Below are 14789 nucleotides of genomic sequence, written 5' to 3' on the forward strand. Positions count from 1 at the left end.
GGAGGATTATCTAAACCTGACACTTATAAACTTGCTGTTGTTGGGAAGATAATTAAGCAGTTGATCCAGCACTGAAAGGCCTCGAGCTATTAAACTAATCTAAAATCGGTCCATTAATCTGCAAATGATCACCCCTGTTTGATCTCACATAATCTCACAACGTCTGCCCTTATTTTCTCCTCTGGCTAATATCATAACAATGAGAATCTGAGCTCCCATCAGGTGCAGCACCTGGTCTCCATTCATCCACAAACACAGGCCACAGATGGCTGCCTTCTCTTAAAATACCCAGTCATCACCCACACATATCTGTGTTGTGAGTCGTAACCTGTTGCTCTCCACTGGTGTGTGCAGTATCCAGAACAACACTTCCACTGAAGGTGATAAGTCTCAAGCAGCTTTGGCTAAGGCCACCGAACTGTCACCGTCCAGCTGAGATAATTATTTGGCCTTTCTCTGAACTCGTTGCTGGGCTGTAAGCTGTGGGAAACCGTTTTAAAATAGCTGCAGACAGGCATTCTACGGAAATCGCGTTAAATCCCCATGTGGTATAGTTTTAAACTGTTTACCAACAAGAGTGCAAATGTTACCATTTAAAGCACATAACCGGCGACATAAAAATGCTCAATATACACTCAGTGCATGGTCTGGGTTCCTTGAGCATAAATTGCTGCATCAGTGCAGCGCAATATGGAAGCAATCAACCTGCAGCTCTGTTCAGATGTAATGGAAGACCAGGTTACTTTAATAGAGGCCTTCTGGTTGTCTCCACTGTGGTCTGGTGTCGCACCCCCCCCGAGCTTTTAGGTCGGATGATTTTGCTGGTTAATCAAGCACAGTAACACCATGGTCATTAAGCCTGGAATTTTTATTGGAAGTGTGCTACACTAGAGTTTCTTGGTAGATGGCTATGATAACTTTGTACTTCATAAAACACAGAGGCTTGTGAAGTGACTCCCTAAATCATCACTGACTCATTCTACAACCTCTTTCAGACTTTTACAAAGATTAACTTCATCTTAAAGGACTTTGGATCACTATGCTGTTCCATTTCTTCTTCAACTACATGAGATACTTCTGACATTGTCTCAATTCAGGAGCATCTTAGCCCAAGGACAGTGACAAAATGCTCAAGCGTTGGATACATGTCTGATGCCTCTTACAGAACCAACTCCAGCCAAACCCCATTCCTTGCGACATTAGACTTTCCATTAGTACGTTTTGATAAAGCACTCATAGCAATGTTTGATGTCAGTCACTGTCATAGCCCTAACAGTGGATTAAGAATCTTGTGTTGGTCTGGTGTAAATGTAACTCTTGAAAAATAATGTTTCAAGTGTAGTGAACCCCTAGAACCAGATTTTGCTTACTTTTTTAAATAAACTACTTAAAGCAATCATTTATGTAGATGCTCCAGAGCATAACAATTAAATGACAAGAAAGTTAAGGAGGTTACCTAACTTTTAAAAGACTTTATTAAATGTCAAGAACCCCCTGGTGGTTAATGGGTGTTCACTGACTTCATTATTCCTTTGAGGCATTAATGATTCTTGGCATCGAGACAAGCATCTGTTAGTGTAAGCCATACGTGTGTGGTGGGTACAGCGCATCTGCTGTTATAGCATGCTGGACCTTAGCAGGACACTTGTTGGAAATCGTGTTGAAAAGGTGTGAGGTCTCAAAATTGCAGAAGCAAAACTGTAGCAAACCCATTATTATGGGTTTCTTTTTAAAATCAAATTAATATGATTAAGAAAAGTATAACAAAAAAAGCATTTTACACAGTTGATATTTGCTTTTTGACAGGATTTGTGAACTACAAATTATATCTACGTCAAAATAAGTCTGTTACATTATTCAATGTTTTTTTCAACTTCAAGATACCTCATAGATGGAAAAAACGTAGAAATTGGGTCTTGTTCGCATAAATAAGGACAGAAAAATCCTTGACACAGCAATCCTTAAATGAAATCTTTTTTCATTTATTAAAAAAAAAAAATCATTTTCAGTAGAGACCAAAAAATTTCCCAAAAAGCACAAATAATCCCTCTGTACAGTGTCTTGTTTTTAGTTGCAGATGGTATTATTGCTGTGTGGTTGGAAGTCTTGTCTCCTTGTCTCTCTGCATAGGAAGAATCTCTGTGATCCAGTATTTGAACAGGGAAACAACAGCATTGGCTTCCTCTGAAACACAAAAGGACAGACTGAATCCCTTCGGTTACTGCTGACAGCACAATACCACATGAACAATTATGGTTCATGACTGGTTTTTCTCACCAAAAATGTGTCAGCACATCATTTGAAAATCTGCTTCCCACACATTTATTTAGAGACATCCTCTATCCAAAAGACGTGGAATCCTTTTTTTTTTTAAATTTTATTTCTTCTCAAAGTTTGAGCTCAGGTTTAACTTGTGCAAAAAGTAAAAACAAATGGCACAAGGAAGGCTTGTTGAGATGGCATTATTCATGGAAAGACTCCCAGGGTGAACCCAAACATGCTTAAAGGAAATCTGCTTTAAATCTGATCTTGAAGTCAATTAATTGCTATCCCTGGGGGGTAGATGGAATAAGAAGAGCTTTGGGAACTTTATTTGAGGAGCTTTAAAAGCACGCATTCACCTGGATTAGCTCCTGCATGACAGTGAATCTGGGTTACACTAAAGCACAAGATACTGCTTGAATAAGGTGGATGGTGTTTGAAATGCTGAATAAATCCTAAACATGTTCAGTTCAGTGATTCATAATGATGATGTCAAATTTAGCAGAGATATGAAAAGTTTTCTTGCTCATACCCCTGACGGATTTAAATATAGAATTATTTTCATTGAACTAAGAAGTTTCTTTGGGATAGGAAATAAAATACAATACATGCAAGAGTGTGCCATTAATTTAGGATCAATTATATTCAATTTTAATCAGTAATGCTTAATAAATGAAGTTCTTGTTTTAATTTACAGCTAGCTTTTTGCATGTTTCCACTGGTATTGTGTTGATTTACCTTTTGTGATTAGTTGTTGGAAGCCTTGCAAATCCTAAAACTCCACATCAGAATGAAGTTGTTGATCTGGTTGGATCAATCCAAACCTTTAATATTACTTTCAGTCAGAACAAGCACCTTTATCAAACTAAAAGATGACTTTGAACATAAATCTGTCAGGGCTGTGAATAATTCTGGCCTTGGCAGTAAACATCAGTAGTCCAGGAAGAAAACATAATTATGACATAATATAAGCTAATAAAAAACAGAATGAAGATTGTCACATGTTAAGACCCATGGGGTATGAATACTTTTACAAGGCACTTAATAAAGCTATGCATCATCTAATCCAGTTAATCTGGTGCTGGATTTTACTTAGATAAACTACCTTTTGCTATAGAAATAAGATGCCTCATGTGATGGAATTAAAAAACAGTCTATACCTGTGAATAGAAGCATGACTCATACAGTAGGAAGATAGCTGCAGTGCTAGGGAGTTTAAAAAGCTTTGAGGCAGATGTAAAACAGGTGGGTGGAGAGGATTCTTTTGCAAAGCAGAAAACCAGTCATTTTGATGACACCCGAATCCTCTGGTTGGACTTTCTTCAAGCTCATTGAAGAAAGTCCGTGCTCATCCTATTCCTACAACACAATCTGCTTGCCCTCCTACCCCCAACTTCTCAGAAAAGGTTAGAATGAAATAGAGACAGGAGGTGTCTGGGGATGCAAGAAAGGTTTTGACTGGTGATGGCCTTAAGGCAAGACAAAACATGTTTGCTAAACCAGGGGAAGTGCAATATGGGCAAGATCACCTCTAGTATTAACCAAACAGAGACAGGTAGGTGCAGGTTTAGGCTGAAATAGGCAAGTGAGGGCAGGTATAATCAGCTGAGCAGTAAATATTAATAGGAGGCAAGCAAGAGCAGAGCGAGACAAGTATTAACCTGCAAGGATGTGTTTGAGAAGTGCCAGGGGCAAGCTCCAGCAACAACCATGGAGCGTCATTTAACAAACGCTTCTTACTGACCTATTTCCATTACATTTGTTATAATAATTTGACCCACCTTCAGACATATAGGCGTCGTTGTTGAGCTCTGCGAGTGCCGTTTCTAGACTGTGAGCTTGATTCTGTTGAATTAATTTTTTAAGACTGTACAGCTTGTTGAGAACAGAGTTTGGGTTAGATCCGCTTTCTAGACACCTTAGAAGGCCATCCACTGTAGCAGAAAGATGAGGAATCTTGATTCCACGAGGAGAGGCTGAAAATACAGTAAATTAAAAGTGGTTTGATATACAAGGCATTAAAGTAAAGTTTAAAATCTTATAAAGGACTAATATTAAAACATCTTCAATCTATCTATCTGTATGGAAAATGTTTGAGACAACATGGACAACACAAAGTGCTTCGAACACAATAAAAACAGGAGGGGGCTTCAGAAATATGTGTGACCAACCTGTCAGATTCAGTTGCGAAAAATGTTTGTTTACATAATAAGCAACATTATATTGTCTAACTTTTGTTAAGCTGTGCAAGATTTAAGTTTTTCCTAGATTATGACTTTCCAGTCCAGCTGACAGATCTGAGTGCAGTAACCGTGTGGACAAAGGTCTTGCTGGTCAGACAGCAGCCCAATATAAGACCACATTGAGGCTCTTAATTCTTCCTTTGTTCTGGTGCTGGAAGCTTCAGGTGGTTTAGAGTCATCAAATTCTGTCACCCTTTTCTTAAACTACAAGGAGGGTGAAGATTAGAATCAAAATTAGTACTTTTGTTATACTGAAAAAGTAATAAATCTTGGTCAATGTTAGATATTTCATTTTTCAACATTAAAATTCAAGTCACAAGAGTTGTCAGAGTTGAGTGTGTGACAGAGAACTATTGAGCGAGTGTTCGTGAGATTTAAATGCACACAAATTAAATTATTGTTTACATTGATATGTGCGGTCAGATCAGTGCCACCCCACACCGCATGCTCAACAAAAAGGCATAAATATCACAACACACAGAAAAGGCTGGGGCAGCACAATACATTTGAATACACCCCCAAGCCAATCAGTGACTAGCAGTTTTCTGATGTTGCATTTCAGCCCGACTTAGCTCTCTTGAAGTGGGGCTGATGCCACATAACCATTACTAGTGGAAAACTCTTAGAATAGGGCAAAGTGGATTAGAGCCACATCATTTGTTTGGTTACGTCTTTCTTTGGATCAGTTCAGTAAATATGTTTTGACTAGGTTGACTCATTTCCAGTTAATTCTCTTTCAATCACATATTCAAGAATTCCTTTAAATGATGATCCTAAGTCTTAATCCAAAGAAATATACAGCAATCTTTTTGATTCTTTTATTGGAGCGTTAAATAGATGGTAAATGGAATTAAGTTATGTAGCGCTTTTGCAGTCATACTGACTGGGCCACATTCACCCATATTTATAGACCATTAGGAAACTTGGGGTTAAGTGTGTTGCCCAGGAAGTCGGAATTGAACCTATAACCTTTCGATTTCAATACAACTACTCTACCTACTAAGTCACGGTCATCCATCCTGAAGGGAAATAATCCATTCTATAGACTGAGAGCTGCTTTAACAAAGGGTACAGGCCTCAGTGCAGAGACAATGATCAATGTCTACAATGGCTTGCAGTGGAGGTGCCAATACTCACAGTCTGACAAATAGATTTCCAGTGTTGTCTTCAGGAACTCTGACACCTCAGCAGCTTTTCTCTGGCTATCTTCCTCCTCCTCTTCATCTCTACTGTAAGTGAACTCCAGAGCAGCGGCACGGGGCATCAGTCCTAAGGACAGCAACTTCTCTTTGTGCCTCTTCTTCTTCAGCTTTCTCTTCTTGTTCCTGCTAATGTGCTCGCTTCCTTTGTCCACTGCCACCTGACTCTGACCTGACCTGTCGCTCACCGGAGGGCCATCTTTCCCAGAATCTTGAGAAGGGCCTGGCTTCTTCTTTTTTCTTCTTCTTCTCCTTTTCTGGTCTTCCGCCTCCTGGTCTTCCGCCTCCTTTTCTTCATCTTCCTCTTCATTGCTCCTATGCACACATTCCTCTGTTAGAAGCGAGGGTAAATTGCTCATTAGTGAATGTTTGAAACTACTGTTTCAAAAGCTCAAGACAATTTCCAGATATCTCTCCTCATTTTAGTTTGTAAGAGGATATATTCAAAGTCACCCGTTTAGATTTCCTTCCATAAACCCTCTCCTAATATTTTGAAGACTTGCAAAATCTTACTTATGCATGCAATTTTGATGTGTTGTTTTCACAGTTCAGAAAGAGAAAAATCCCATTATTTCTTGATGTCCCTCGGATTTAATTTCAAATTATTTTGCATTTTCTGTACATCAAAAGTAACAAGGTTACAACTTTTTTCTGCTTTGCACAAACCAAATCACCAAGTACACATTTCAGTTAACATAGGTGATAATATTCAAAGAATTATAGTATAAAATTACACATACTTGTCAATTTTTATTTATCCTGCATCTAAAAGATGAATTGTCGGCTATTGATGGCTGAGCTGAAGAATGGAGAAAACTAAGGATTCAGTTGTAAACAGTTTTTCCAGGTTATTTGTTGTGTGTGTATTTAAGATGAGATAAGTATCTGTAACCGATTAATTTATCAGTTTGCCATCTGTGCAAATTATTTTGAAGAGAAACAAATATTTATTTAACTCAAATACATTATTTTTATATTTATTATGTTTCTGGGTGTTTAATATTCTTCCTTTTCATGTAAAAATGGATTCAAAGTTGGACAGGATTATTCAACCGTGCTATATGATCAAACTGCTTCAGAAAAAACATTACAGCCCTATAAAGTGATATGGAAATATATTCACCCAAGATCAACCATCAGCTGCACTTCAATAAACTTAGTCTCAGCTTAAAAAAAAAGATCATGATTAATTTTTACTGGTACTTCCAGTATTTTCCTGCATTGGAGCTATAAAGACAATCAAAATGAATGACTTCAATTCTTGGGAGAGCAAACCTAGTGAAAGCCCATATCATAAATCTCTGTGAACTAAATGGTGCATGGCAATGTCCATAAATGTTAAGACTATGGCTGTCTTACCAGTAGGATCTTCTTCACAGTTTACACTTTCAAGCTGGAAGAATGTGGCAGACTTCTCTGCATGTACATTATAGCCAGGAGGAGGTAGGACTGTGTACATCCGGCGGCATTGACTGGCTGCATTTTGTGGCTTCTCTGCATCTCCTGATTCAAAGGTGATAAATAAAAAAACATATAAATGTAATATAAAACAAGAGCAAGGATGTGGCAAGGTGTGAGCTTACCAAATGCATTTTCTTCTCCACATGTTCTTTTCACATGGGTTGTTGTGGCCTGATCTTCTGAAATGGCTGATACGTTTTGCTCCTTTCCCTGAGTGGTAATTGCAGGATAGAGCTTCTGGAGAACTTTTGATTGAAACACTGTAGAAAGAACACAGCAATATCTCTTAAATTGTTTTTTGATTTTTTTAAAACAAATCTCATTCCTTTGAGACTAGGAAGGGCCTTTTACATACAGTCCTGCTGAATCAAATGCTGCATCATTTGACTCTAATGGACCCGTGTATTGCAAACATATTCAAATGCTTGAACTTGTTCATTTTTTACATGTTACAGTCACAAAAATATTTTTAAAGAGATACTTTAAAATATCTCTTTTTAAAGTATATTTTAAAATATATATATGCAACACAAATATATAGCATAACTGATGAAAGAAAGCAGTACATTGTTTTAGAAAATTAGGAGGTTAATTTGCGGGAGGGCACGTCACCCTGCCAGTTGCACTTGTGAAACATTTTTAATCTTGCTATGAATAATCTTTCACTTCACCAGCACGGTTTGTGTTGCTTTTTCACACACAATTAAAAAGACTATTGTAACAAACTGTGCAAAACTCGAAGAGTGTGAATACTTCTGTAAGATTGCATCATCATCTCAAATGTGTCCTAACCACCAATATTAGAAAACATTATTCTCGTTTTTTTTTTTTAATTCTTTGTCATACTAAAAGAATAATAAAACTGCGGGGTGCCTTCACAAAAAACTTCATGTACACAATGAAGGATAAATTGATTAAAGTCATTACATTTAGCTACGCGAGAAAACTACAATGAAGGAGGAAAGAGTGAGACACGTGCATTTGTTTACAACACGGGTAGTTAGCAACTTAGCACGAGACTAAACCAGCTAGCTGCATTATCGAGACATATTTTTAGACATATGTTGTAGATATTGTATACGACAAGCTAATGTAGATGACACAACAGTTATCAGCTTACCTTCCTTTCTGTGTGCCATATAAACATTTCCAGCGTTCTCGAAACGAGGAAGACGCAGAAAGCTAAGCAATTTAGCGAGCTAACTATGCTACCAACATTCTAGCTTCTGCTAATCCGACATTGGTTATCTGGTACCTCGCATAGTTATTTACGCGCTGAAGCTGGTCCACAATTATCCAACCTATTATTTAACTACGCATTAACTAGACTAAAGTTTGAAACTCGTCTCTTCCTCACCAACATTCACCGCCCACCCATTTGAAGGTGGAAACAAACAAGATCGCGAGGGTTCAACCACGGAGCCAAACTCTGTTCACTTTCCTACAAATTTTCGGTAAATTTACTTTTCTACATAAATAGCTTTCTTATTATGAGGGTTCAATACAGCGAACTGACGACTTTAACTCACTCTTCAAATCGGCAAAAGAATTGTGCTTGTTTTACACAATACCAAAAGGTATAGGAGGTTAATATAACTATAGGATAGTTTAAGTAGACGATTACGGGAATAATCGTAATAGGTAACAAAATTACCTATTTTGTTTACATAAAATAGGTAATAAGCTAATAAAATCTAATTATACACAGGACGAATTAATTTCGAGACGAAGGTTTTTAGAATGGCCCACATGCATTTATTCTCACGTCAACCAATCGATCAAGATAATCAAAGTTCATTAAATATCATGATTTATTTAAATGGATAACTTTTTTTCTCCTAAAAAGTGATAAATCAGACTAGAGCTCCCCATGTGTTTGACTCCTGTAACAACAACGACTCGGGGCGTGCGCACACCAAGCCTCGCTGTAGGACGGGATGGAAGCGAGATGAGAATACTAAGCAGGTACCTCATGGCTCAGTGTCAGCACGGGATGAGTTGAGATTTGCGCACCCATCAAACTTGGCTTGGGACCTCAGCATGTGAGCGCACTTTTGCAGAAGGAGGATCCGCCCAGGATGTCAGCTCTGAAGAAGGTAAAACCCCACCCCGCCCCTCCTTTCTCACCACTCTAATATCGCAGCACACATTTAATAATGTTACAGTAAATTATAAGATGTACCGCATGTATGACAGAGAAATGGGTATGTATTTAATCTGGGCTGGTTGTGAAATTTTTATTTTTTGTGCAAGGGAATTGGATGATGCATTATCTAAATGGTTTACACTTATCCACAATGTAGTTTTTTTTTTCTTTTCATTGTTTTGTATACACATAATCTGTCTACAACTACCCTTTAAAGTTGCTTTCATTCCATAGAAAAGCTTGTCTGAGGGGAGGCTAATGCCAAAACAGTCCCTGTTGTCTTAGAGTAACTTCTAAGATTAATTATATATCTTGTTTAATCCACCTAACACATCCTTTTAGTGCGCAGTCACGTAATACTGAAAGTGCTGTGCTGACTGTAGTTTCTGTGGGTGGATGAGCTTCACTGACTGTCTAAGCACTGTGAGCAGTGCTGGCAGTCGTGAATGAAAGTGGTGGTTCTTGCAGCTTAACATATACAAAACTACAGAAATTTGAGGTAATATGTTACATAACACATTGCAGGGAAGATTTCAAGAGCCTATGCAGCATTCGGATTGAGTACTGTCTTGAACTCACATGATTGATGTGAGGAACAGTTGCTGTTAGGGAACACTTACGCCACAAGAAATTGTATCAGCTGTAAAACACTGACAAATTGTGTTGTTAAATATTCAGAGCAGTTGTAAGTGGTGATGGCTGAACTCCAGCTGATTCTCATGATTGAGTGACACAGGAAAGAAGTTGGATAGATTGCCTGCTTCAGCAGGTGAATAAAGAGCAAATGCACCGCACTCAGTACGCACCGTGAGTGACAAAGTGCTTGCTGGCAGCACTCACATAGTCAGACATCATAATCAAAGAGGCACTAAAAATAGAAGACCATATTCGTTGTAACTCTTCAGAAGCTGTGTGGAGTTGCTGCTTCTTCACCCAAGCGGCTCAGAAATTTATCTGAGTAGTCCTCGATGTTGTACTCTTGGCCTGCTTAGTAATATTGAAGCTTTTATTTTAGACATCAATGGTCAGGCAGCACTTTATCAATGAAACACATTTGCACGCATGAAACTTTGCTGTATGAAGACTTGGATAAACTATGCATTGAAAATCAGTCAATGGAAAACATGTCTGTATGTTTACTAAAGACTTGTGGTTGCCGTAGTGAACAATGTTAATTATTAGTTTAATTATCCAACATCACATTAACAGAATCATGATGGTTTTCTGTGAACACGCTGCTGGGACACTCAGTATGTAATGTATGGATTATTGTGTAATTCACAATAAATAAATAAAATGAATTGTGAAAATGCTAAAAGAAAGTGAATACATAACTTAACTTTTTGGTGGATAGGTGCTGCTCACTAATCCACATCTTTGATTAAAGAAAAATCTCATCACATGTGAGCTTCCTCTGCTGAACCAGGCAACTGCTCACACTTCCACTAAAAAGTAAATGATTCATATGAAGATTTTTTTTTTTTACTCATAATTCTCACAATCATGCTCCTCTGAAAAGAAGACAGCCTAATTAAAAGATACCACTTGGAGTGGATAGATAAAAGACTAAAACACCTAAGACTGCCTTTTTTCAATAAATTTTCAAAGCTGTGAAAGCTTCCGCAGACGTTCGCTCTCACACAAACAAAAGAGCTTGCCTGGACTTTGCCTGCTTGGAGCTGGCGAGATGAAGCACTTTTAGTCTACTTGACGATGCATGGCTTCCTGGAAACTTTAATTATAGTGCCTCGCAAAAGTATGAGTACTACTTATCATTTTACATTTTGTCAAATCACAACCACGAACCTCAGTGAACTTTATAATATTATGCGAGACCAGCCCAGAGTAGTACATAAATGTGAAATGCAAGAAAAATGAAGTGTGATTTTCACATTTCTTTTAAAGAGGTTGTAGGAACATAGTGCTATTTGATACCACAGTCAAAAAACTTTCTGTTGTTGTAAAACTACCACATATATCAAACATGAGTTGAAAGAAAATTTGACTTCATAACTTTATCCCTTGAAATTGATCCTCTGTTTCTTTAAGAAGCGCATACTCTTCACGACACTCCGTCTTCAGTACGTCATCACAACAATTCTTCTCATTATGCCATAAACATCCATTCTTCAGAGCACTGGACTGAGAAGTAGCTTAATAAGCACAGCAGATGTGATGTGTTTGCTAATTGCTGCTGTCGCCAGTCTGGTGGAGATGAGTGGGGAAGAAACTCAGGGGAGCTCAGTGGAAGCTTGGCTGAAGCCTGCAGTTCCGAGCAGGAACTTTGTAGAAATAGGTGGCGCTTTGTGGAAACAAGCATTTAAGCACCCCAGGGGAATTTCAGGGATTTCTCAAACATGCACTAAATAATCAAAGCAATACTCAAGGTATGTTTTCGATGAGAGAGTAGCATAACACAGTATAAAGCTCGGAAGAGTTGATTTTACAAAATCCCCCCTATAAAAAGTAAACTTCAAAATTTTAGTCTAATTATTGGAATTCTATGGTTCTCTGGTGGTGGCACTTGTTTCAAGCTGCGTAAACATGTTTTCATGGTAAAGAGGTTTTGTTTTGGTCAAGTCATTGAGAAACTACAACTAAGTTGCTTAATTACTAAAATTGTAGATATTGCCTTTTTGAGAAGGAAATGTTTGTTTTTATTTCCTCTAAAAAACTGAGCATCAGATGAGGAAAGATCATGCAACAGCTCCTTAGATGATGAACTGATTGCAGTCAGGTGTAGATACTACAATCAGGCCAACCACATCCCCAGGAGGGATCCTCTGCCAGAGGAAGAGACTCACAAGTACAACCACACACACAGGGTTCTTACATATTGTGCTTTAAAGTTGCACACAATTGTGAAATGGAAGGAAAATTAAGTATTCAAAATTCTTCATAAATTAAAACTTTAAAACCACAGATTGCATTTTTACAGAACCACCTTTCTCTGCAATTGTAGATGTAACCAGGTTTGCACATTTATGCAAGGTGAGTCTATCACATTACACTTCATGGTTATAACCAGACTAAATACCAAAAAAATTCAGTGGTTATTATTACTCTTGATAAGCACTTTTTAAAACGTGTGAAGAATATTCTTGGCACCACAAAAAAAAAAAAAAAACACTGTAGTGAATGCAGACAGGACTGCTTTGGAAGTAAATTGTCAACCAGTTAAGGTGGGATCATTTCTTATTCATTCATTCACTGAAAACAGATGTGCTACTTTCCATTCGCTGAGTCTCACTGTTTTTCCCTTAAACCTTCATGTTTACGCTTTTGCCTATATTCCCTTTTTATTTACACCAGGCACTCATTTTTTCTCCCCTTTCTGTGGTTTTCCATTATTCCTTTTATGCCTCTCTTTATTCACCAAAAGGTGTCCCTGCACATCTGCTGTAGTTTGGCTTCAGCAGAGGGAGCTGAGGATTGATGGGTCTTCTGCTTCATGGATCAAATGACAGCCAAGTGTGTGTACCTGTAAAGGAATCTAAGTGTTCATGTGTGCCTGGTACGCGTAGATGGATTGACTTGGTGCTAATAGTAGTCACAAATCTTTCATGTAGGTGGGTCTCAGTGTGTTTTGCCACAGTTGCTGTTAGTGCCATGTTGCTCACATATGTCTCAGCTGAGTGCAACTCTTTGCAGGGTTAAATAAACCAAGCCAACTTTTTCTCATAAAGCATAATACATATGCTGAACATAAAAATAAATTACACTTATTAGAATGTATCAGAAATAAATGCAGTGGTGTCATAATTGTGGGTTTGTACGTTTTGGCTATTTCCTTTTGTTTAGTCCTTTCTCCTTAGTTCATTTTGTTGTCTTCAGTTTAGTTTATCTTTGCTTTTCCTTCCATCTGTGTTTCCCCTGGCTCCATGTTCATTACTAATTAATTACAAGCACTTTTTAGCAAAAACTTTGAAATCAGGTAACACTAAAGTGATCAGAAGCGTGAATGAGGCATTTTCTGATTCCATGGGCACTCGTTTCAGTGGGAGCAGCCTGCACTTCTTCTTCTTCTATTATTGTCCATTTTATTACACCAGATTTTACTGGGAAAAAACAAACAACCTAATTTTCGGAGCAGCTGTCCTTTGATAGTTTGCACAAAGATAAGTGACCACGTGTCTCATCAGCTGCAGGCCTTTGAAAACCTCTTACTGAAGACAAAAAGAAATCATCCTGTGCTCTGCTTTTAATACTTTTTTTAATTACTGCTGTGATTCTCTTGAGAAACACATATGTCTTGCAAAACAATACTGCTTGAAAAAATGTTTTACAGTCAAGATCCTTCTAAAGTGCCTGGATTTGATCTGAAACTGAAGGAGACCACATGTACAACAAGCAACAAAAAAGCAAGATTTTTGAGAAGGGCAAGTAGGAAAAATAATTTAGCTCCATTGAATTGTCTGCTCTTTTAATTACCTTATTGTGGACAGGCTGTTGAATACTGTATATCTCCTTGAGAGCATATAAGCAAGTCAACGCTAGAAGCATTGTATAAAATCCCTACAATGCTTATTTTTACTTTCACAATGTGGTCTCAAAATACTTAGTGATTAGAGAGAAACCTCTACCTCAGTTTTTGTTTGAGAAAAACTGTTAAAAAAATTGACAATAAAATATTTCTGTAAAAAACAAATGTAAAAAAAATTCCAGATTTTATAGTGAGTGCTTCAGCAATAAAATAATTGAAATAGATTGGAAAAAAACTGAATATATGGAACGACTGACCTTTTTTCATTCAGTTTGGTGTATTTTGTCAGCCTTCTGATGGACTCTGTGGCTGCTTTTCTCTCTCCAGTTTTTAAAATCCAAAATTTTTGCCTTAATGAGAGGCAGGCAGTTCCTTTAGCTTCATCTCTTTTTGTTCCAACCTTGCATCTGAAATGTGGAGATAGTGCAGTTCTGTTCCACTTGTAGTTTTGGCCATCATGCATGTTTCTTAGTATTTTGAACCACTCTAGCCTCTGTCCTCCTCGAGGGGCTTGCACCATTTCTTTGTTAGTACTTTAAACTGCTGGGTTAAAGTATTTGCCCCTTGATAGATTTAATCTGTTTTTGTGTCTTTTTAACTCCTATTGAAAATATTCAACTAAGACTCTTCCCGCTTAATAATGTGCTTATTCTTACCATGTTGCAGCATCTTGCAGCAAATCAAAATCAAATCTATCCAGTGACGTGCGGTCAGGGGAGGCAGGTGAGGCACTGCCTCACCTGCCATCATGGAAAGAAAGAAAATATATAATCATAAAGTAATTTAAATTGTTATATTCATCCGGTGGTTTGCACTAAAAAATATTTATTTTTCATGTAGCTTCACCAATTTCGATTTTTATTTGTTCAAAATCGCTGAATTTTCTTATTTTCCCATTCAAATGCTTGGAAGCGATGCCGGTGAGGCAGCAGCGAGCTCTGCCTCACCTTGGATTGCGCAACCCCTGGCTCTGCGCTGGCTGCTAAGCGGAGAGA

General features: G+C 37.8%; 2 protein-coding genes across 6 annotated transcripts in view; one reads left to right on the top strand and one right to left on the bottom strand.

Annotated features, from left to right (window-relative positions):
• Nucleotides 1-1958: 1958 nt before the first annotated feature.
• erich1 (glutamate rich 1) lies at nucleotides 1959-8571 on the bottom strand. Its single transcript, XM_028000463.1, has 6 exons — nucleotides 8286-8571; nucleotides 7288-7425; nucleotides 7064-7207; nucleotides 5643-6035; nucleotides 4044-4238; nucleotides 1959-2184 (listed from the first exon to the last, which is right to left on the bottom strand). Exons 1-6 carry the CDS (start codon nucleotides 8302-8304, stop codon nucleotides 2084-2086), a joined length of 990 nt encoding a protein of 329 aa, XP_027856264.1. The 5' UTR covers nucleotides 8305-8571; the 3' UTR covers nucleotides 1959-2083.
• Nucleotides 8572-8830: 259 nt separating this feature from the next.
• The window catches only part of dlgap2a (discs, large (Drosophila) homolog-associated protein 2a), a 159380-nt gene continuing 153421 nt past the window's right edge, over nucleotides 8831-14789 (top strand). For all 5 annotated transcript variants that reach the window (XM_028000794.1, XM_028000795.1, XM_028000796.1 and 2 more), the window contains exon 1: nucleotides 8831-9261. In XM_028000794.1, coding sequence (XP_027856595.1) covers nucleotides 9244-9261 — 18 coding nt within the window. In that variant the 5' untranslated portion in view covers nucleotides 8831-9243. The remainder of the gene's footprint in view (nucleotides 9262-14789) is intronic.

This window comes from Xiphophorus couchianus, chromosome 19 (genome assembly GCF_001444195.1).
Source record: "Xiphophorus couchianus chromosome 19, X_couchianus-1.0, whole genome shotgun sequence".
Lineage (NCBI taxonomy): Eukaryota > Metazoa > Chordata > Actinopteri > Cyprinodontiformes > Poeciliidae > Xiphophorus > Xiphophorus couchianus.